The following is a 24,210-nucleotide window of genomic DNA, read 5'->3' on the forward strand; positions in this document are numbered from 1 at the left end:
CACATCTGGAGCACTCCACCACTTGGGCACAACACCCAGGAAGGTTGGCGTGGGTTGCGGCACAGAATCATACAGCTGTACAGCACAGAGACAGGCCCTTCGGCCCACCACGTCCATGCTGACTTTTTTGCCCATCAACACTAATCCCACTTACCTGCATTAGGACCCTATCCTTCCACACATTGTCTATTGAAGTGCCTCAAATATAGTGACAGGATCTGACTCCACTACCCCCTCTGGCAGTGCGTTCCAGATGTCAACCACTTTCTGTGTAAAAACTTACCCCTCAGATCCCCTTTAAAACACCTTCCCTTCACCTTAAACCTATGCCCTCTTGTTTTTGATACCTCCTACCATGGGAAAAAAATTCTGACTATTGACCCTGTCTCTGCCTCACATAATCTTAGATACCTGTATCAGGTCACCCCTCAGCCTCCTTCACTCCAGGGAAGACAAGCCCAGCCTGTCCAATCTCTCCCCATAACTGAAGTCCTCCAATCCATGCAACATCCTGGTGAACCTCCTCTGCACTCTCTCCAGCACAACCACATCCTGTAGTGTGGCGACCAGAACTGCATACAACACTCCTAGTGTGGCCAACAATAGAACCATACTATGGGTGCACAGGTTAAATTGCCAGGTGATTTTATATAAACTAGGGTTGGATTCCCTGGAGTTTAGGAGTTAACAGAATGTCCCAAGATACTAAGGGGAACTGAGAGCAAGAAATTATTTTTCAAAAAGCAAAACTGCAAATGCTGGAACTCTGAAGTAAAAACAGGAAATGCTGAGAGTTCTCATCATGTCAGGCAGCATTTGTGGAGAAAAGGACAGAATTAACATTTAAATCCTGATGAAAGACTGAAAATTCACTCCATATCTCTCTCCTCTCCACAGCTGCTGCCTGGGTTGACAAGTATCTCCAGCATAGAGTCATACAGCACGGAAACAGGCTCTTCAGCCCAACTGGTCCATGCTGACCAAGATGCCCATCTAAACTAGTCCCATTTGCCCGCATTTGGTCCATATTCTCTCTAAACCTTCCTTATCCATGTACCTCCCCAAGTGTATTTTAAATGTGGTTTCTGGTTTAATGTTAAAATTGATCATCTCTGATATTTAAGTCATTAGCCAAAGGTATCAAGGAATATGAAAGGATGGATATAGAGTGTTAGGTCATAGACTGGCCATTGAAAGGTGGAACAGGTGAGGGTGGAGTGGCCTCCTTCTGTGAAAGGTTCAATGACAATGACATTGACTTCCATTTGAAGCAGCCAAGGGCGTGAGGACATTGAGATAAGTCCAATGCCACCTGGTGAAAGAGCCACACATGGTAAAGGACCTTCCATATATCTGCAGGATGTCCCAATGCCATTCCCAGCCAATAAAGCAGTTCTTTTTTAACCTGGGCACGGTTGTAATGTGGAAACTGGAGAGGCCTTTTTTCTGCACAGCAAGATTCCACAAGATAACGCTGAGAAAGAGACAGTGGTGCAGTGAGTAGAGCTGTCGCCTCTCAGTTCCAATGACCTGGGTTCGATTCTGACCTCTGTTGCTCCCTGCGACCGTGTGGGTGGTCTGGTTTTTCCCCATGCCCCAGAGACTTGTGGACTGGGAGGATAATTGGCTGCTGTAAATTGCTCCTGGAATGTGTGGGTGAGGGGTAGAATCTGGGGGGGGGGGGGGGGGGGGGGGGGGGGGGGGCGGAGTTGGTGACTATATGAGGAGAATTAAATGGAAGTCATGCAAGAGGTTGCTTGATGGTTGGCATGGACTCGGTGGGCCGAAGGGCCTGTTTCCGTGCTGTATAATTCCATAAATATTGATGCAGACAATGTGGAGAACTGCCCTTTGTGGTTCTATTTTTGAAGTGTTGTCTTATTACATTGCGGGAAACACAGTAATCTCGGCAATCAATCTGTGAGCGGCAATCTGCCACAGGCACAAAAGTGATAACAACTAAATCATTTGCTTTTGACAACGCTTACTGCAGAATAAATGAACATGGACAAAATACCAGGGATAATTCACCTTGGATAGGTCATGCTGTGATCAATATTTGTGGAGGGATTCATGCTTTGACCTGCCCTGGACAGCACATTGAGGAATCTTAACAGTAAAGAGAAGGAGAGCAACCAATCCGTTCCCTCCCCACAGCTTGAACCCACCGGCATGTTTTTGACGGACGGGGATGCCTGTAGAGCGGAGGTCATGAGGTCCCTGAAGATGGCCATGAAGCAGTAAATGCAGTTGATTAGAATCTTTATTGCCGCTTTGTTAAATTTCTGCAGCTCCTCCACCAGCTGCCCATTCAGAGCTTCGTAGTCCCTCTTCGCCTGGTTCAGCTCCTCTGTGGCCTTCTTCTCCCTCACGCTCTCAGACTGCTTGAGGCAACTGACGTAATCGAGCAGCTTGTCGTAGCGCTTCTGGATCAGCTTCTGGGGAGCCGAGAAGAGGACCTGCAACGTAGTGAGTGGCGAGACCACTGCCCTCTCCAAATGGTCTCTCTGTCAATGAAGACAAACCATTGCAAACCATTAGCCTTGTGCTAGACACAGCCAGCGTCTCTACTTTCTTAGAAGTTTAAGGAGATTCGGCATGTCATTGAAGACTGACAAACTTCTACAGATGTACAGTGGAAAGCAGTCTGACTGGTTGCATCACGGCCTGGTATGGAAACTCCAATGCACAGGAACACAAGAGGCTACAGACAGTGGTGGGACTCAGTCAGTTCTATCACGGTATAAGCTCTCCCCACCATCGAGGACATCTACAAGAGGCGATGTCTCAGGGAGGTGACATCCACCATCAGGGACCCCCACCATCCAGGCTGTGCCCTCCTCTCGCTGCTGCCATCAGGCAGGAGGTACAGGAGCCTGAAGATCCACACCTCATGGTTCAACAACAGCTTTTTCCCCACTGCTGTCAGGTTCTTCAACCAACCTGAAAAACCCTAACACTATATTTCTCTCAACTTGCACTAACATCTTATGTTTTTTTGTAGTGCAAGTTATGTTTAATTTATGTTAATTTAAATTTATGTTAACTATGTATTAACATTTGTAGTATACTGTTCTGCTGCTGCAAAAAGCTGATTCTCACAGCATTTATACCCTGGGTACGTCTGCCTGTGACAATAAACTTGAGTTTAATCTTGAACTATTTTAATACCAGTATCATTTTACTCTTGGCTCATTACAGTACCCAGATTAACCTTTCATCTCTTTAGACTCAGAGACAAATGTAGAGGATTAGGCCCATGATTAAAGAGGATTATACTAATAAGAAGTACTTACAAAACTTTCAAAAGAGTTTTGATAGTTTTTGAGTCTGTCTAGAGAGTCACCGTTGGTCTGGTTGGAATCTTGGAAAGTTCTTTGAAGTCCATGGACATTCTGAACAGCCAATAGCATACCTTCCTGAACAAGAACATAAGCAGATGGTCAAATGGTAACTGAAAAAACATGGTCAATATTAGAGTAGGTGCATGGCAGGAGAGGTGGGGGGAGTTGATAGGCTGGTGAGAGAGAATAGGTCACAGAGACATAAGTGGTGGGGATGGGTCTGCTGGGAGACAGCATAGATGAGATGGGCTGAATGGCTTTCATCTGCGTTGTAAGAAGTAAGCAAGCTAAACAGGATACCCACACTTCCTTTGGACCAATCTTTTGCTACTTTCACAACCGTTATTGGTAATTGCCTTGTTTTTGTCACGTCCCTAGGTACAGTGAAAATCCAGTGTCATCCAGACAGGCCATTCCGCACTTAAGTGCATTGAGGTAACACAAAAGGAAAACAATAACAGAATGCAGAATATAGTGTTGCAGTTACAGAGAAAGTGCAGTGCAGGCAGCCAAACAAAATGCAAGGGCCATGACGAAATAGATTGAGAGATCATGAATTCATCTTTATCGTACAAGAGGTCCTTTCAATAGTCTTATAACAGTGGGATAGAAGCTGTCCTTGAGCCTGGTGGTACGTACTTTCAGGCTTTTGTATCTTCTGCCCATTGGGAGGGGGGGAGAAGAGACAATGTCCAGGTTGGGAGGGGTCCACCCCAATTCAGTATCACAGTGAATTGCCACTTGATCTCCCCCAAACACAAACCCTCACTTTGGTTTGACCCTGTCTCACTCCTTCCTTATAAACTATTAAATCTTCCACTCTCTCCAGTCCTGAAGAATGGTCGATGACGTGTCGTTAAGTCAGAAAATTCTGGGAAAACTCAGCGAGTCAGGCAGTGTCAGTGGAGAGAGAAACAGGTTGACGTTTCTGTTCTTATTTCAGATTCCCAACATCTGCTATTTTCTTTGATGTTCAATGACCTGACATTAACTTGTTTTTCTTTTGGCTGTCACTGCCTGACTCACTGAGTACCTCCAAGACTTTTGGGCATTTATTGACACCCACAATCGGCAATGAGTAAAACAAATTCTCCTGCTTGCCGATGAACAAATATAATTCAAGTATTTCTGAAACCCGCAATTACCTTCTTCCTCACTGATTGTTTGGAATGATGATCATTAACCTCGGTGTTTACATTAAACGCAATAGGACTTTGGTATTTTGCCAGAATCTTACAATTGACTCAAGTGAAAATTCACCAACATGCTCCTTGCAGGCTTGTCTCATTTGCAAGTCAAACACCCAGGTAGACGCCAAAGTTGACAGCAGTCACATCCTGGAGTCAGATGATCACAGGTTCAAGTCCTGCTCCACGAACTCTATATCAACACACACTGTGCAGCTCTGAGTCTGAGGCTTGCTCCCTCGGGTGGGGGCCCCGTTTGCTCTCTCAGGCAGATATGAAAGGTTAAGAGACACAAGACCCTGCAGATGCTGGAATCTGAAGCAACCCACAAGATGCTGGAGGAACTCAAGTGGGTCAGGCAGCATCTGTGGAGGGAAATGGTGACGCGCAGAGTTGTGGACACAGCCCAGCGCATCACGGAAACCAGTCCTTGGACTCTGTCTTTATCTCTCACTGCCTTGGTGAAGCAGCCGGCATAATCAAAGACCCCACCCACCTGGGTCATTCTCTCTTCTCTCCTCTTCCATCAGGTAGAAGATACAGGAGCCTGAGGGCACGTACCACCAGGCTTAAGGACAGCTTCTAACCCACTGTGATAAGACTATTGAACTGTTCCCTTATATGATGAGATAGACTATGACCTCATGATCTACCTTGTTGTGACCTTGCACCTTATTGCACTGCACTTTCTCTGTAGCTGTGACAGTTTACTCTGTACTGTTCTTGTTTTTACCTGTACTACATCAATGCACTCCGTACTAACCCAATGTAACTGCACTGTGTAATGAATTGACCTGTACAAGTGACAATAATAAACCAACATCAATACCAATACCAAATGGACAGTTGACGTTTCGGGTCAAGACTCCTCATCTGGATATGAAAGGTTGCTTGGCAACATTTTGAAGAAGAGCAGGAAAGTCCTTCTAAGTGGCCTGGCCAGTGCTCACCTCTCAACCAACGTGACTCAAACAGATCAGCTGGTTGTTATCACAAGTGTGGGAGCTTACTGTGCACAAATATATTCTAATTTTTTTCCCATTGCAACAATGGCTGGTCTTCATTGACAACTTCAAGTATTTGGGACATTCTGAAAGATACACATGGGATGCTTCCTCTCTGTTTCATCAAGCACGTCACACCACCCCTGTCTACACTCTTCACTGCCTCGGTAAAGCAGCTAGCATAATCGAGGACCCCACCCACCCCGGACATTCTCTCTTCACCCCCCCCTCCCATCGGGCAGAAGATACAAAAGCCTGAAAGCAGGTACCCCCAGACTCAAGGACAGCTTCTGTCTTGCTGTTATAAGCCTATTGAATGGTCCCCTAGTACAATAAGATGGACTCACAATCTACCTCGTCATGGCCCTTGGACCTTATTGTCTGCCTGCACTGCACTTTCTCTGTAACTATAACACGTTATTCTGCATTCTGTTATTGTTTTCCCTTGTACTACCTCGATGTACTGATGTGATGAAATGATCTGTATGGATAGCTTGCAAAACAACATTTTTCACTGTACCTCAGGACACGGCAGGCACGATAGTGTAGCGGATTGCGTAACGCTGTTACAGCGCCGGTTGCTGTCTGTAAGGAGTTTGTACATTCTCCCCGTGTCTGCATGGGTTTCCTCCGGGTGCTCCAGTTTCTTCCCACATTCCAAAGACGTACGGGTTAGGAAGTTGTGGGCATGCTATGTTGGCGCCGGAAGCGTGGCGACACTTGTGGGCTGCCCCCAGAACACTCTACACAAAAGATGCATTTCACTGTGTGTTTTGATGTACATGTGACTAATAAAGAAAATCTTATGTGACAATAATAAACCAATTTATGAAAAACAGGCCAGCAGCCAGCTGTGAACACAGAGAAACTCCCACCACCCAGATAGAACCAACCAGCCCTTCGTTAGTGATGAGCTCAGGATGTACACTTGCACCCACCTGAATATTCTGAACATAGGAGAGTGTGTTCTTCACACCAAATCTCACAGCCCTCTCCAAGTTTCGAAACAATTTCTCTTCTCGGTCGAACGTCTCATCTTTGACCTGAAATCAAGGAGGACTTAAGCAAATGTATCCTCGGAAGGAGATCTTGGCAATGGTAAAGCCTCTATAATACCAACTGCACAGGTTTTTGCAAGTTGACTGCAGGCAGCTGAGGTGGCGGTGAAATGTTACCTGTTTCTCTCTCCATGGATGCTGCCCGACCTGCTGAGTTTTTCCACCATTTTCTGATTTAATTGCGTCTGCAGATTTTTTAATGATTTTATTTCAAGGCAGTGAGACTGGGCCTCTCTCACCTAAAAGCCTCTGACTATCTACCTTGTCAATGCCTCTCAATTTTATATACTTCTAGACTTCCATGTACGGCATAGACAGGTTAGGTAGTGAGAGACTTTTTCTCAGGGTGGAAATGTCAAATACGGGAGGGCTTAGCTTTAAGGTGAGAGGGAAAAAGCTTAAAGGAGACTTGAGAGGCAAGTTTTCTTTATACAGAGAGTGGTGGGTGCCTGGAACGGGCTGCCAAGGGAGGTATGGAAGCAGGTACAATAGGCACATGAACAGGCAGGGAATGGAGGCATATGGACCATGTGCAGGCAGGTAGAATTAGTTTGGATTGGCATCACGGTCAGCACAGACACTGTGGGCCAAAGGGCCTGGTCCAGTGCTGTACTGTTCTATATTCTACATACGTCAGTGTTGTACTGAGCTACGAGACATTAAACCAGAGTGGTGCCTGCTGTTTCAGGTGTACATGAGAGATTATCGGATTTCTATTCTGAAGAGCTCAGGAGTCTTCTAGTGTCCCAGAAATTGTTTACCTCTCAATGTTGCCAGAAGTTGTGTTGCTATTTGTGGGGGCTTGCTGTGCACGCATGCAATATTGCAATGAAGCTGGCGACTGAGCAGTGGCTGGGATCGCAAGAGGCTGCGGAGGGTTGTAGACTCAGCCAGCTCCATCCCCACCATCGAGGACATCTTCAAGAGACGGTGCCTCAAGAAGGCAGCATCCATCACTAAGGACCCTCACCATCCGGGACATGTCCTCTTCTCGTTACTACCATCGGGGAGGAGGTACACGAGCCTGAAGACCCACACTCAACAATTCAGGAACAGCTTCTTCCCCTCCGCCATCAGATTTCTGAACGGTCCATGAACCCATGAACACTACCTTGTTATTCCTTGCTTTTTGCACTATTTATTTTTGTAACTTATAGTAAATTTGTGTCTTTGCTGCCACAAAACAACAAACTTCATGTCACATAAGTCAGTGATAATAAGCCTGATTCTGATTGTGAATCAGATGGATGAATGGACCCGGTAAGAGAGGTGATACAGGTGACAGACCGACGGATGCAGGAGGGTGGCAAGTGGGGGAGTGTTGGAACACTCCAGCCTGTCGACGGCAGTGGAATGGAGGCTGGCAGATTGAGGCAGGGTGACATGTTGTGTGGAAGCCAACATTCCTGGTGACAGGGAGGACTTGGAGTCAGGATCTCAGCTCAATTTTTTTTCCTTTTCCAAAGGTGGTTTATCAGGTGATTCCAGAATCACATGACTACAATATTACAGTACTTCATGATACACAATATTAACAGTTTTAAATTATAACGTGGTTATCACTACCCAGAACGCACTCCAGTCCCTGAGGCACCCACCATTCCCGGAAATCCCCCAGTGTACCCGTGAATACCGCGTGCTCCTTCTCCAGGGACACACAGGCACGGACGTAACCCCGGAAGAGGGGCAGGCAGTCGGCTCGGGTGGAACCCTCGACTGCCCACCCCCTGGACCCGTGAATGGCCACCTTGGCCAGGTCCAGGAGCAAACCGACCAGGAGATGCCCCGAGCGACCCACTCCCCTCTACACCGGGTGACCGAAGATCAGGAACGTGGGGCTGAAGTGCAGCCAGAACCTCAGGACCAGCCCCTTCAGGTACTCAAACACAGGCTGCAACCTCTCACACTCCGTATGTACACGGTACACCGACTCCTCCCAGCCGCAGAGATGACAGGTGGCTGGGGAGTCCGTAAACCGACCTAGGAATCCGTTCCACGGTACTGCCCTGTGCAACACTCTCCGCCCCAGGTCCCCAGTGTAAAGGGGGAAGGGGGGGGTGGGGGGAATCTCAGATCATGGACATTGGAGCCAAAATAACATTAAATACCTGCAGCTCTGCTCCAGTGAGGATCTTCAGGTGACTGGTGACACGGTTAGACTTCTTCCTGATGGAACGAATGTTGACTTTGGATAACTTGTCCCTGAGAGATTCGTCCTCATCACTTCTCTTGTACTTCATCACTGAGGAACACATTGCAGGTAAAGTAAATCAGTACGTTGCAGGAAGCTTTAGTTGTTCACGTCAAGTCAAGTCGAGTTTACTGCCTTGTGCACAAGTACGGTGAGGTACAGGTGCAGTGAATAACTTGCAACAGCATCACAGGCACGTAGGTACAGACAACACACAGAACATAAATTATACAAGCCAGTGAGGAAAAGAGACTGTGCAAAACAGGACATTAGTGCAAAAAAAAAGACAAAATCAGAGACACGTCCACAGCAGTGCAAGAGGTGGTCCGTAGTGTCCCGTTGCTGAGGTGGGGTCAGGGTTGTGCAGGTCGGTTCTAGAACCTGATGGTTGTAGGAAAGTAGCTGTTCCCGAACCTGGGACAGGATTCAAACCCTTGCCAGTAGGAGGAGCAGGGATGTCCTGCTTGATTTGACTGTCCTGAGTAAATTGGCTTTACCCAGAATTAACCCAATCAGTTCAAGGGAGACGGCAAACTAATTCCACAGAAGGGGCAGGTTTCCAAGCGCATTCATAGTCTGCCTAAGATCCGGAATGTGTAGCCTTTGGAACCACAACTTAAATTGTTCCATGTTGGTTATAGCTCAAGGCACAGAGAGGTGGATACCTGACACTCGCGCAGTGAACTACCAGAAGCATAACGTTCAAACAGAGCAGAGCCTGTCCCACACACTTGCTCTTCAGCAGCCAAACTGTCAGGGCTAGAAGTGTCAAGTTCCCTTGGTCCACGGGTAGCCGAACCCTACACAATCCAACATCTACACATTCATCCCAAATCAAGGGTGTAACTGTAAACTTTTCATTTGGGCGCAGGTTTATAAGTAGGGACCAGTGGCTCTAAATTTCAGGCAAGCTCTGATGATGAACCTTAGAAATGTCCAATCTGGTACCTAACCCACAGTGGGGAGAGAGTGTGGAGAGTGGGCCCCTCCCAGTGGGAAACAATGACCCCACCCACCGGGAAGCAACACCCATTCCCGGCTGCTCCTGGAAAGCATGAAGGGTTCGGCCGAAGTCCTAGTTCCAAATCCACCCTGTACCCGTGCTGACTGCATCCCCAGGGACAAGGTCATCATCTCCAAGGGTTGTGTCAATGCCCAGCGACTTCTGTTTGTCCAGGGGCTCAAGACGGCAGCTCACCGTCACCTTCTCAAAGGTAACCAGGGATGGGCATTAAACACTGGCTTGCACTTTGAAGCCCACATCCTAGAATGAATTAAAGAATGAATTAAAGAATGAATCCTTGTTCAGTTATGTCTGGCTTCTGATCAAACACCTTGTTTACCCTGGGCAACAACTGAAGGATCTTCTCAAGGTTCCAAACAACTTTTTTTTGGAAAGTCAGTGGGGCCACTTTATGTTTAAATAACAAATTGGTGCTTTGGTTTTGAACGATCTCCTTACCCAGATCCTTCCTCCTTTTGAATTCATTAATGTTGTTGTTGACTTGCATCACTGCAAGCAGAGCCTCTTCGACGGGTCTGTGGTCTGCATGGAGCTCCGGGGTGGATTTCAAAAGCTCGCTCAGCAGCAGTGGATATTTCATCACTCGCTGCACAGGCTTAATGAGCAGCGATCCCATATCCAGCAAGGTAGACTTGCCCCTGGGAAGAGAGGCAGAGAGACACAGACATACAGAGAAGATGTGATGAGGACAAGACATCCTTCATCCTAGAATACAAAGACCTATTCGGCATGGATGACTGGTGAGCTCAGAGCAAAGGGACATAACCTTATAGATGGAGCCAGGTTGTCAAAGGGTGATGTTCGTCACATGAGGGCAGCAGAGATCTAGAACCCAAAAAAACTTGGAAGCCAAATTTTGGGAGGACGTAGAGTAAATGGCAGGGGTCTTAAGAGCCTTGATGCACAGAAGGACCTTGGGGTGCAAGAACATAGCTCCCAGAAAGTGGCGATACAGATAGATACAGTGAAGAAGGCTTCATAGGCTGAGGCATTGAGTAGAATAGTTGGGACGTCATGTTACAGCTGTACAAAACATTGGTGAGATCGCCCTTAGGAGTCTTGTGTACTTTTGTGGCCACCACACTACAGGAAGGGTGTGGTAGCAATAGAGAGAGGGCAGAAGAGATTCACCTGGATGTTGCCCGGAATGGAGGGCTGTGGTTATAGGGAGAGGTTGGACAGGCTGGGATTGTTCTCACTGGAACAGAGGAGACTGAGGAGTGACCTGCAGAGGTTAATAAAATTATGAGGGGCGTAGCTAAGATAGCTAGTCAGAGTGCAGAACTAGAGGGCGCATGTTTAAAGTGAGAGGGGAGAAATGTTTCCAGACAGAGGACGGTGAATATCTGGAGGGAGCTGCCAGAGGTGGGGGAGGTGGATTTGGACAGTTATGCGGATAGGAAAGGCGGAGAGGGATACAGGCCTAATGCAGGCAAATGGATTAATGTAGGCATGGACTAACTGGACCAAAAGGGCCTGTTTCTGTGATGTGTGTTTCTATGAATCTAAAGAGCTGCTGCAGTTGGAATCAGTGGGAATGTGCAAGTTAATGAAATTTTAATAAAAACAAGCTTCTTGAGACATTGTCCTTCTCTTGTCCTCTCTGGGTCTAGCTCCTGGAACTCCCTCCCCAATAGCAGAGTGGGAGCACCTTCCCCAGAAGGACTGCAGTGGTTTAAGGAGATGGCTTCGCCCCCACCTTCTTGGGGGAAAGTGGGGGATGGATGATAAACCCTGGTCTTGCCAACGACACTTGGAGCCCACAAGTGAAAAAATTTATACAAGTGCAAGCATCAAGATTAACCATTGTAGAACGGAGAAGAAACCTTCGTTAGATGGGACTGGATGTCGGAAATGAAGACAGTTCAAAAGCAGGCCGGTGTTTCCCCAGGCAGTGAATGATTTCTCGGGCATGGAAACAAAACTGACAGAGAGGCAGAGGGAAACAAGCAACAAGGCCGTGGTTACACCAGGTGCAGTTGTTGCTACATTTAGATCAAAGGGTGACCTGTTGGGCAGGAACACAATGCTTCCTGTGCTTCAGGGTTAAGTACATTGGTTCTCACTACTGATGCAGCATTGCAAAGCACTTTAACATGCAAAAAAAACTGCAGGATCTGAGCCTATCACCCGTGCAGCAATTGTGCATTCCCACTTTCCATTTATTCCAGGCTTCCTCTTAAAACATTTCACTTGGGACTTTTGTAACCCAGAGTTCACATCATCCCAGTTAGTTGTTTCAAAAGTATTTAATTTTTCCTGCTTTTATTATAAGTGACTGTTGCAAAAGAGTAGTTGCAATGCAGTTCAAATGAACGACTTGGTAACATGTCCACAGGAGACCACAGATGCTGAATCTGGAGCAACCATCTGCTGGAGGAACTCAGTAGGTCGAGCAGCATCTGTGGGGGGGGGGGGGGGGGGGGGGGAGGGAATTATCGACATTTTGGGTCGAAACCCTGCCTCAGGAGTCGACAATTCCTTTTCCCCCTCCACAGATGCTGCTCGACCTGCTGAGTTTATCCAGCAGATTGTTTCTATGTCCAAATTATACCCTGGTTGATTTTAGTGGGTTACCAATAATGCCAGGGTAAATATTTTCAAGATGAGCCCCGTGCTCGACAATTCAATACTGGAGAAACAAAGGACTGCAGATGCTGGAATCTAGATGAAAAACACGATGATGCTGGAGGAACTCAGCAGGCCAGGCAGCATCCGTGGACAAAAGCAGGCGGTCAACATTTTGGGTCAGGACCCTTCTTCAGGACTGAATACTGATTGGAAGCCACAGAATAAATAGAGTTTATTGATAGTAAAAAGACTAACATAAAACAGAGTTTGCTCGGAGAGGAAGAGTCAAATTTTTAAATTAAAATGTGTACTTACTGCTCCTGATATATTTTCCTAATTATAAAAGAAATGGACCAAAATTAAAATATGTTAAAGCAAAAATTAAATTTAGTCATAAATGCTACATTTTAGATTACAACTTGGCGAATGACTACTAAATAAGATGGCAACTTGTAAAACCTTTCCGCAGATGTTCTCCTGATGTCTGGGACGGAGATCTTTGGAGTTTTGGATATTGAGGGAGTCAAGTGATATTGGGGGAGTGCAGGAAATCGGTCAGTGAAAGGCCAGATCAGCCGTGAGCTAACTAAATGTGAATGGCCGACTGCTTCTAGTTCGAGTCTTGCGGTCATACAGCATGGAAACAGGCCATTTGGCCCATCATGTCCATGCCATCCATCAGGTTCCCATCTACATTACTCTCATTTACCAGCACTGAATCTGCAGTCTTCTATGCCTTGACAATTCAATTGCTAATCCGGATACTTTTTCCAGAATACTGTGAGAGTACTTGTCTCCGCAACTTTCTCGGGCAGTCCGTTCCAGATTGCAAACACCCTCTGAGAGAAATCAAAATCCTCGGGTCCCCTCTAAACCTCTTCCTCCTCACCTTTAACCTACATATTTTAAACTTAGACATCACCTTCACGGGGAAAGGTTTCTCTAACCATAACTATGCCCCTCACAAATATAAACTCCTGTATCAGGTCCCCCTTAGCTTCCTCCCTCCCAAGGGAAACAAAAGCAGCCCATCCAGTCTCTTCTTACAACTCAACACAGTCATACAGCACGGAAACAGGCCCTTCGGCTCAACTCGTCCATGCCGACTGTGTTGCCCAGCGAGCTAGTCCCATCTGCCCACGTTTGGACCAGAGCCCCCTAAACCTCTCCTATCCATGTACTTATCTAGATGGCTTTTAAATGTTACTAATGTGCCCGCCTCAACCACTATTTCTGGCGACTTGTTCCAAAAACACACCACCCTTTGTGTGAAGAAGCTGCCCCTGATGTCCCAATGTTCTTAACTCTTTGAACTCCGTGGGCAGCTAGAACAATCTGTACTCCTAAAGCTCAGGTTTAGCAGAGCAAAGCTGTACCTCCGTCAGAGATAACACCATAAGACATAGGAGCAGAATTAGGCCGTTCGGCCCACTGAGTCTGCTCCGCCATTCGATCATGGCTGATTTATTTTTCCCTCTCAAGCTCATTCTCCTGCCTTCTCCCCATAACCTTTGATGCCCTTACTAATCAAGAACCTATCAACCTCCGCTTTAAATACACCCAATGACTTGGCCTCCACAGCCGTCTGTGGCAATGAATTCCACAGATTCACCACCCTCTGGCTGAAGAAATTCCTCCTCATCTCTGTTCTAAAGGGACATCCTTCTATTCTGAGGCTGTGCCCTCTGGTCCTAGACTCTCCCAATGATGGAAACATCCTCTCCACATCCACTCTATCCAGGCCTTTCAATGTTCGGTAGGTTTCAGTGGGATTACCCCCTCATCCTTCTAAACTCCAGTGAGTACAGGCCCAGAGGCATCAAACGCTCCTCAAACATTAACCCTTTCATTCCCGGGATCATTCTTGTAAACCTCCTCTGGACCGTCTCCAATGTCGGCACAAAACTGCTCACAATACTCCAAATGTGGTCTGACCAATGTGTTATAAAGCCTCAACATTACATCCTTGCTTTTATGTTCTAGTCCTCTTGAAATGAATGCTAACATTGCATTTGCCTTCCTTACTGCTGACTCAACCTGCAAGTTAACCTTGGGAATCCTGCACTAGGACTCACAAGTCCTTTGCACCTCTGATTTCTAAATTCGCTCGCCATTTAGAAAATAGTCTACGCCTTTATTCCTTCTACCAAGATGCATGACCGTACACTTCCCTACGCTGTATTCCATCTGCCACTTCGTTGCCCATTCTCCCAACCTGTCCAAGTCCTTCTGCAGATTCCCTGCTTCCCCAACACTACCTGTCCCTCCACCTATCTTTGTATCATCTGCAAACTTGGCCACAAAGCCATCAATCCCGTCATCCAGATCATTAACGTGAAAAGTAACGGACCCAACCGAACCCCTGGGGAACACCACGAGTCAACGGCAGCCAACCAGAAAAGGCCCCCTTTATTCCCACTCTTTGCCTTCTGCCAGTCAGCCAATCTTCTATCCATGCTAGTAGATACTCCTCGTATTTCCTTACAACAGAGAAGGAGCCCATTCAGCCCATCGAGTCTCTGCTGAGTCAGAGCATTCCCACCTCATGCTTATTTCCCTATGATCTATTTTCTCTCATGTGCTTCAACACCCCAACTCTTGCCCCTGGGAACAATTTACTGCAGCCATTTAATCTCCCAGCATGTCTTTGGGATGTGGGAGGAAACTGGAGCACCCAGGGGAAACCCAGGCGGTCACAGGGAGAATGTGCACACTCCACACAGACAGCACCGAGGGTCAGGATCGAACCTGGGACTCTGGAGCTGGGTGGCGGTCATTCTACCTGTTGCACCACCGTTACACCAGATCACTCATGTAACTTCTGGTGCTGGTCGGGGAATAAGCATTGGTCAAGACTGGGAGAACTCCCATGAGTTAATGGCCATGAGATACTTTGGCTTCACCCCTGATAGGCAGGGTTAACGTCTAAGGGTCAGTGCCACCGACAGGGCAGCACTCCTTCAGTACTGCGCAGGACTCAAGTACCTGGACTGCGACTTGTCAGACCCGGAGCTGGGGATCACGCTCACTCAGACACAATAACACTGAAAAAATAACAGCTCACTTACTTCAGAACATCAATTTGGTTTCTTATATGCTGCCGAATTTCTTCATCTTTGTCATACATTTCCAGCAAATTATTGGCATCATCATGGTGATAACAATAGATTTTATAGACTTCCTCTAAAGGAGTTTTAATCTGCAAAAATATTTCACCTGTTAAAGGAAATTGACATTGGAGAGAAGGATCAGTGGAAGCTTGCTGAGGCCTTCGCACTCCAGGCTCCTGGGTTCACACATAAAGTTATAGGAATGAGGTGAAGTTTACAAGGATGTGCTCAGTCAGGGCAAGAGCGAGTACTCTGACCTCTTGAACACCTCTCCACTCCTTCGCTTAACCATGCATTAATCAATAGCATAATTAGTTCAGCCCAGCATTGTGGGCCGAAGAGCCTGTTCCTGTGCTGTACTGTTCTATGTTCTATGCTCTATGGTCTATGGCCCACGTTCTACGGTCTACGGTCTACATTCCGTGGTCCATGGTGGACTCTCGACCTCACATTCTACCTCGTCATGACCTTGCACCTTATTGTCTGCCTGCACTGCACTTTCTCTGTAACTGTAACACGACATTCTGCATTTTGTTATTGCACTACCTCAATGCACTGATGTGATGAAATGATCTGTCTGGATGGCATGCATGCAAAACAAAGTTTTTCACTGTACCTTGGTACATGTGACAATAATAAACCAATTTACCAATTTAACTCAGCGGGTCAGGCAGCATCTGTGGAGGGAAATGGGACAGTTGACGTTTCGGGTCGAGATCCTTCATCAAGACTGGAAAGAAAGAGGGGAGATGGCCAGTATAAAAAGGTGGGGGGAAGGGGTGGAGCAAGAGCTGGCAGGTGATGGGTGGATCCAGGTGAGGGGGAGGGGGTGATAAGCAGATGGGGGAGGGGGAGAGTGGGATACCAGGGAAGGACATGTGGCTGTGGTAGTGAGTCTGGGTGAGATCATAGCCAAAGAGCAGCAGAAGTCACAGGGAGGGAGCAGTGAGAGAGAGTCTCACAGGACTCCTGTCGAAGACAGGAGGAGAAGTCTTTCAAAGTGGGCAGGTCTTGAAGAGACTTCAAATGGAGCAGCAAAATGGAGACACAAGAGACTGCAGATGCTGCAATCTGGAGCAGCAAACAAATGCTGGAGGAACTCAGCGGGTCGAGCAGCATCTGTGGGGGGAAATGGGCAGTTGGTGTTTTGGGTCAAGACCCTTCATCTGGACTGAAAGACTAGAGTATGAAAAGGTGAGGGGGATGGGGTGGAGCAAGAGCTGGCAGGTGACAGGTGGATCCAGGTGAGGAGGGGTGACGGGCAGTCGAAGAGCAGGACAGAGCAGGTTTGTACAGTCTTAGAGACTTCCTCTACAAGTCTGCAGGTCTGTACAGTTACCTGAAATGTTAACACACACTGCCTGGCCTGCTGAGTGTTTCTAGCATTTTCTGTTTATGTTCCAGTTTTCCAACATTTGCAGCTTTTTGATTTTCATTTGAGGAGATTACAGTTGGAATAACTTGTGCAGTTTTGGGCTCCAGGCTACAGAGTGAACATTACAGTCACAGAGCGTGACAGGGATTAATTCGAGGATAAGTTTTGAGGAGAGATTTGAGAAGTAATGGTCTTGATCTGATAGAATTCTTTATTTGGGCAGCACAGTAGTGTAGTGGTTAGCGCGACGCTATTACAGCACCAGAGATCAGGGTTCGATTCCCGTCACTGTCTATAAGGAGTTTGTATGTTCTCCCGTGTCTGTGTGGGTTTCCTCCGGGTGCTCTGGTTTCCTCCCACATTGCAAAGACGTACAGTAAGTTAATTTGGTTTAAAATGGGCGGCGTGGACTCATTGGGCCGGAAGGGCCTGTTACCACGCTGTAAATAAAATTTTAAAAAAAGGATTTCTAATATTGCAGAAAAGACAAGGATACACTGCTCTGCCAAGCTATAAGGTCACAGTTTCTTATTTCCCAGGTAATGTTTTGTAGCATCCCAACCTGAAAATATAATGCCAGTCCTTCATTCCCCCAACAGCACTGTGGGAGAACGTTCACTGGAAGGGCTGCAGTGATTTATCACCACCTTCGAGGACAGTTCGACAATAAATGCTGGCCTTGCCAGCAACCCCCAGGTCCCAAAGTGTGATTACATAATAAAAAAACAACACTATGTTGAGGTTTATTAATCAACTATTGGTCCATTATTAATGTGTTCCTGTAATTGTTTAAGACAAGATGTGAGAGGGCTGGAGAGGGTGCGGAGCAGATTCATCAGGAGGTTGCCTGGCATGGAGACTGGAGAGGTTGGGTCTGTTCTTCCTGGAGCCGAGGAGATTAAGAAGGAACATGATTGAGGTACGTAAAAGTATGAGGTGTATAGATGGAGTAGACCGCAGGAAACTTTTCCCCTTATCAGAGGTAGAAAAAACTAGAGGACATAAAGTAAGCGGGGGGAAGAGATTTAGAGGGGATGTGAGGGGGAGCTCCTTTACCCGGAGAGTGGCGAGGACCTGGAACGCACTGCCTGAGAGAGTAGTGGCGGCAGAGCACTTAAGAAGTGTCGACGAGCACTTGAATCCCCGGGATATAGAAGGCTACAGGCCACGTGATGGAAGGTGGGACTGGTACAGATGGATTCCATTGGTCAGCATGGACGTGCTGGACTGATTGGCCAGTTTCTGTGTTGTTTGATTCAGCTTCTTTAACACTATTGCCGCTGTAATTTGATTCCATTCCCAAATTCAGAAATTGTAATTTTGATTCTAAAGTCTAATATACAGAAAATCAACATACATTTGCAAGAACCAGAGGGGAAAGATTTAATAGGAACTTGAGAGGTAAATCTTTTTTACACAAAGGGTGGGACGTATGTGGAACGAGCTGCCAGAAGAAGTGGTTGAGGCAGGTACAATAACAACTTTTAAAAGGCATTTGGATAGGTACACGGATGGGAAAGGTTTAGAGGGATAGGGGCCAAACATTGGCAAAAGGGACTAGCTTAGATGGGCATCTTGGTCGGCATGGACCAATTGGGCTGAAGGTCCTGCTTCCATGCTATATAACTCTGTGAACAACTGTGGTGCCAGCTCTCATCCTTGTGAGACTTCTGGTTCTCTGAATAACGGTCCACATGCTCTCTATCTTGTAGTTGACTGACCACCCACCATCAGACTCTGCATGCTCTGATAGTGAGAATTCCTTTCCTCACATGCAATGCTGAGCTTTTGCCTCAAAGCCACTTCCCTTCTCTTACCCCATATCCCTCGATTCCCCTAAAAATCTCTGTCTGTCTTGAACATACTCAGCGGCTGGTCCCTGCCGCCCTCTTGTGTAAAGAATGTCAAAGATTCACCACCCTCTGGGTGAGGAGATTTCTTCTCATCTCAGTCCTGAATGGCTGACCCCTTATTTTGTGATCAAGACCTGCCCCCCCGCCCTGTTCTGGACACCAGCCAGGGGATATGTTATCCCGACATCTACTCTGCCAAGCTCTGTCTGAAATTTTGAACATTTCAATGAGATCACCTGTCATTCATCTAAGAGTATAAGGCCAGAATACTTTATCTCTCCTCATACAACAAACTGCAGGAATCAACCTGACAAACCTTTGCTGCACTCCCTCCGTCATAAGTATATCGTTCTTGAGGTCGGGAGACCAGACCTGCACACAATATTCTAGCTGTGGTCTCACCAGAGGCCGAGATAACCAAGGCAAGACACTTCAAATTTTGTACGCTAATCCTCTTGCAATAGAGACCAGCATACCATTTACCTTCCAAATTGTTTGCTACAATGGATGTTAACTTTCAGTGAGTTGTGTACAAGGACACCCAGGTCTGTCTGAACACCAACACCTTTCAATCCCCCACCATTTAAAAAAAACAGTTTTTCTACTTTTTCTGCTAAAACGGTTGGCCTCACATTTTTCTGCGTTGTATTCAATCTGGTCTCATTCGTTGTTGATAAGAGGCTCCTTATCAAAGGCTTCCTGCAAATTCAAGTATATTACATCCATAGCATTGCTACCTTGCAACCTCTTCAATTATTTACTTATGCTGGTCATTCAAGATTTCCCTTTTGAAATTCATGTATTGTTGTAGCCTATTTTAGTGTTCTTGAGCCAAAACACGATGATGCTGGAGGAACTCAGCAGGCCAGGCAGCATCCGTGGAGAAAAGCAGGCGGTCAACGTTTCGGGTCAGGACCCTTCTTCAGGACTGAGGATAGGAAGAGGGGAAGCCCAATATATAGGAGGGTGAATATGACATCAGAAAATGCCTTCAGAAGGATATAATCCTTCTGAACCAGGAATTTTATCCTCCGAGTTTGCAGAGTCATAGTCATAAAGTTACACAGCACGGAGACAGGCCCTTCAGCCCAACTGGTCCATGCCTTTAATGAATTTTTAAAAAAATTCTTCCTTTTATTTTAAAATGTGATATGTAATTTCTAATTGCATTTTCTGACGTCATTTTCACCAAAAACCATCTCTTTAGTAACAAAGCAAGCCAATTATTTAATACTTCTGTCATCTTGCTTTTGCTGTTGGTGACTTTATTCCATCCATCAAACACTCCAATAATAATCCCAACTGTTTTTTCCTATCTGTATGTGGGAACTTTTCCGACTTTACATTGGTTCTGTTTGCAACCGCAGCAGATATCACTCCTGAATCTATAGAGCTTGCTCCTTAATAGTTTTAAGTAATTATTTTTGGATCTTAATCATTCGAAAGATTTTCTAGTTTATAGTTTCAGCCTCTGCTTATTGAACCTATTGTGAAGATGCCTTTGGCTGATTTCCGATGGTCTAAAAGCCAAAAAACTGTAGATAGAACATAGAACAGTACAGCACAGGAGCAGGCCCTTCAGCCTACAATGTCTGTGCCGACACAAGGCCAAATTAAACTAAATCCCTTCTGCCTGCACATGATCCATCTCCCTCCATTTCCTGCATGTCCATGTGCCTGTCTAACAGCCTCTTAAACGCCACTGTCGTATCTGCTTCCACCCCCAGCAATGCATTCCAGGCACCCACCACTCTTTGTGGAAAAAACTTGCCCCACACAAACTTCCCCCCTCTTACCTTAAATGCATGCCTTCTAGTACTTGACATTTCCACCCTGGGAAAAAGACTCAGTCTACCCTGTCTATGCCTCTCATAATTTTATAACCTTCTATTCCTTGAAGATCTAATCCCACAGTTCCTTTTTGACTTCCTGATTTTGTTCTAAGTGTTCCCTTACCTCCGTACACTGGGTGTGAGCCTTCCTTTGGTTTTGGGTTGTTTTTACCCAGCCACGTTGTCTTAAACACATTGTGCTTTGCAGCAAAATCTCTTTATTCTGGCCTTTGCTGAACATCATTTTATGCCATTCCCTTTGTAACTGGGCAGCAGTACAAGCCAATGTTTAGTTTTATTTTCCCAGGTTTTATTCACAACCTCAAAATTTCCTTTCTCCTTATTTATTATCCTGGCTCTCATCCCTCCCAATTATTTAAAAAACATAGGGGCAGGCACGGTAGTGTAGCGGTTAGCGTAACGCTATTACGGCGCCAGTAACCCGGGTTCAATTCCGGCCGCTGTCTGTAAGGAGTTTGTACGTTCTCCCCGTGTCTGCGTGGGTTTCCTCCGGGTGCTCCGGTTTCCTCCCACATTCCAAAGATGTACGGGTTAGGAAGTTGTGGGCGTGCTATGTTGGCGCCGGAAGCGTGGCGACACTTGCGGGCTGCCCCCAGAACACTCTAGGCAAAAGATGCATTTCACTGTGTGTTTCGATGTACATGTGACTGATAAAGATATCTTATCTTATCATATTATGAACATGTTAAATAGCTATTCCCTACTTTTACAACCCCTCCACTTTGGACCTCTGTATAAATCTACATGGATCATTCTGGGATCTGTTAAACACAAATATATTCTGGGTCATTGCTTCCATACCGATCATCTGCATTTCTGGTCCATCCTCGGTGACCGCATATTCCAGCATTGACAAGAGCTTGGCAGATATCTGATGGACTGATTCGATGTTACTGAACAACCCATCCACATCGAGACACTCGATCTGCAGAGAGAAAGCTGCATTAACTTACAAACATTCTTCACTTCAAACGCAAGGCAATCTAGTTTTAGTCCAACTGGCAGGTAACATTCTCTGATCTTAGTGTCCGTGGGATTTGGTTTGTAGAATATATCCAAAACATCTGCATCTGTCTGTGATGAACAATTAGATTGTGTTTAGATTTCTGCCTGTGTTTCGATATTTGAGCTCTTCTTTGTGGACGTGCTTTCTTCACATTGAAGTATTTGGGCCACAGAAATTAAGTTGCATGATGTCCACAGCAGGGAGTCAGGCCATTCAGTCCAGCTGCTTCATTCTGGTGGTTGGGCTCAACCACCCTTTCTCATCTCCCCCCCAATCACCAACTCCTTTTGTTCCTTTCACTCTTGTTCCTTTCCCCCGAAACCCTCCAGATCCCAGACAAGCTCGATCCACTGTAATTCACCTACTGCCGAAACAGGTCCACGGCGGACGCCATCTCCCTGGCCCTACATTCAGCTCTGGAGCATCTGGACAGTAAAGACACCTATGTTAGACTACTGTTTATTGCCTACAGCTCTGTCTTCAGTACTATAATTCCAAGCAAACTCATCTCCGGACTCGTAGACCTGGGATTCAACACCTCCCTTGAGCTGGATCCTTGACTTCTGACCAACAGACCACAATCAGTGAGGACAGGCAGCAACACTTCCAGCACGATTATTCTCAACACTGGTGCCCCACAAGGCTGCGTCCTCAGCCCTCTACTCTACTCCTTATACACTCATGACTACATGGCCAGATTCTGCTCTAACTCCATCTACAAGTTTGCAGATGACACCACTGTAGTGGGCCATATCTCAAATAACAATGAGTATATGGAGGAGATAGAGAGCCTAGTGGCATGGTGTCATGACCATTGAGGACATCTTCAAGAGGCAGTGCCTCAAGGAGGCAGCATCCATCACTAAGGACCCTCATCATCCCGGACATGCCCTCTTCTTGCTACTACCATCGGGGAGGAGGTACAGGAGCCTGAAGACCCACACTCAACGATTCAGGAACAGCTTCTTCCCCTCCACTATCATGTACATGCTCCTGTTTACAATGGTGCTGAGATCAAGAGGGTCGAGGGCTTCAAGTTCCTTGGAGTGAACATCACCAATAGCCTGTCCTGGTCCAGCTACGTAGACACCATGGCCAAGAAAGCTCACCAGTGCCTCAGGAGGCTAAAGAAATTTGGTATGTCCCCTTTGACACACCGACTTTTATCGATGCACCACAGAAAGCATCCTATCTGGATGCATCACGGCTTGGTACGACAACTGCTCTGCCCAAGACCACAAGAAACTGCAGAGAGTTTGGACACAGTCCAGCGCATCACGGAAACCAGCCTCCCCTCCATGGACTCTGTCTACACCTCGCTGCCTCAGTGAAGCAGCCCACATAATGAAAGACCCCTCCCACCCTGGACATTCTCTCTTCTCCCTCCTCCCGTCAGGCAGAAGATACAAAAGCCTGAAAACACATACCATCAGGCTCAAGGACAGCTTCTATCCCGCTGTTATAAGACTATTGTACAGTTCCCTAGTACGATAAGATGGACTCTTGACCTCACGATCTACCTCATTATGACGTTGCACCTTATTGTCTGCCTGCCATGCACTTTCTCTGTAGCTGTGACACTTTACTCTGAATTCTGTTATTGTTTTACCCTGTACTACCTCAATGCACTGTGTAATGAATTGACCTGTACGATCGGTATGCAAGACAAGTTTTTCACTGTACCTCAGTACAAAATGACAATAATAAACCAATTCCGATTCCAATAACAGGCCCTCCCTACTGACCTCTCTGCCCCTTTCTCCTGCCTCTGTCACTATACCTGCATAAAACCTGCTTCTTTGCTGACAGTTCCCACTTCTGATGAGATGTCATTGACCTGAAATGTTGACCTGCTGAGAATTCCCAGCTCGGAGCGGCTTCACAACATCCACACCTGCCACTTTCTCCACAGCAATCTTTCTCGGAATACCGGATTCTCATCCAGTTCTTGGTGGGTCAGATGAGGGCAGGAAGGGCGAGGGCTAGAATCAGCTACAATCACTGCATTTAAGAGGCATTTAGACAGACACCTAAATAGGCAAAGGGGGAGAAGGATACGGGAAGAGCATTGAGGGTTGAAGGTTGGGATGGGGAGTCATTGAGACATACAGCATGGAAACAGGCCCTTCGGCCCAACCAGTCCATGCTGACCAAGATGCCCATCCAAGCTTGTCCCATTTGCCCACATTTGGCCCATATCCCTCTAAAGCTTTCCTATCCATGTTCCTGTCCAACAGGGGAGGGGAGGACCAGGGTTAGTGTATAAGGTAACAGAGAAGAGAGAGGTAGGAGGGGGATGATACTGGCTGACCAGGTCATTGACGTTACTGTGGTCTGCAGGATATAATGACCCAGTCCTTAACCATAGCGTCTCAGAGTCATCGAGTTGTACAGCACAGAAACAGGCCCTTCGGCCAACTACATCCATGCTGACTTTTTTTGCTCAGCTATACTAATGCCATTTGCCTGCAATTGGGTATGTATCCTTCTCGGCCTTGCCTATTTATGTGCCTGTCCAAATGTCCAAATTACAACACATGATGCACACACAAGGCCTGCAGAATCATAGATGACCCCTCTCATACTCCCCATGACCTATTTGTCCCACTGCCGTCTGGAGCATCCGGGCCAGAA

The 24,210-nt window shown here is 46.6% G+C and overlaps 1 protein-coding gene across 2 annotated transcripts in view; it reads right to left on the reverse strand.

Annotated features, from left to right (window-relative positions):
• arhgef38 (Rho guanine nucleotide exchange factor (GEF) 38) overlaps positions 1-24,210 on the reverse strand; it is a 73,553-nt gene that overhangs the window by 17,611 nt on the left and 31,732 nt on the right. Inside the window, exons 3-10 of one of the 2 annotated variants that reach the window (XM_052010263.1) lie at positions 21,372-21,495; positions 15,448-15,595; positions 12,695-12,712; positions 10,247-10,446; positions 8,702-8,835; positions 6,474-6,578; positions 3,297-3,419; positions 2,169-2,507 (exon numbers count right to left, since the gene is read on the reverse strand). In XM_052010263.1, the coding sequence (XP_051866223.1) occupies positions 2,169-2,507; positions 3,297-3,419; positions 6,474-6,578; positions 8,702-8,835; positions 10,247-10,446; positions 12,695-12,712; positions 15,448-15,595; positions 21,372-21,495 (1,191 nt within the window). Of the gene's footprint in view, positions 1-2,168; positions 2,508-3,296; positions 3,420-6,473; positions 6,579-8,701; positions 8,836-10,246; positions 10,447-12,694; positions 12,713-15,443; positions 15,596-21,371; positions 21,496-24,210 lie in introns of those variants that run through there. The other variant, XM_052010264.1, reaches the window with a different exon arrangement.

This window comes from Pristis pectinata, chromosome 2 (assembly GCF_009764475.1).
Source record: "Pristis pectinata isolate sPriPec2 chromosome 2, sPriPec2.1.pri, whole genome shotgun sequence".
Taxonomy (NCBI): Eukaryota; Metazoa; Chordata; class Chondrichthyes; order Rhinopristiformes; family Pristidae; genus Pristis; species Pristis pectinata.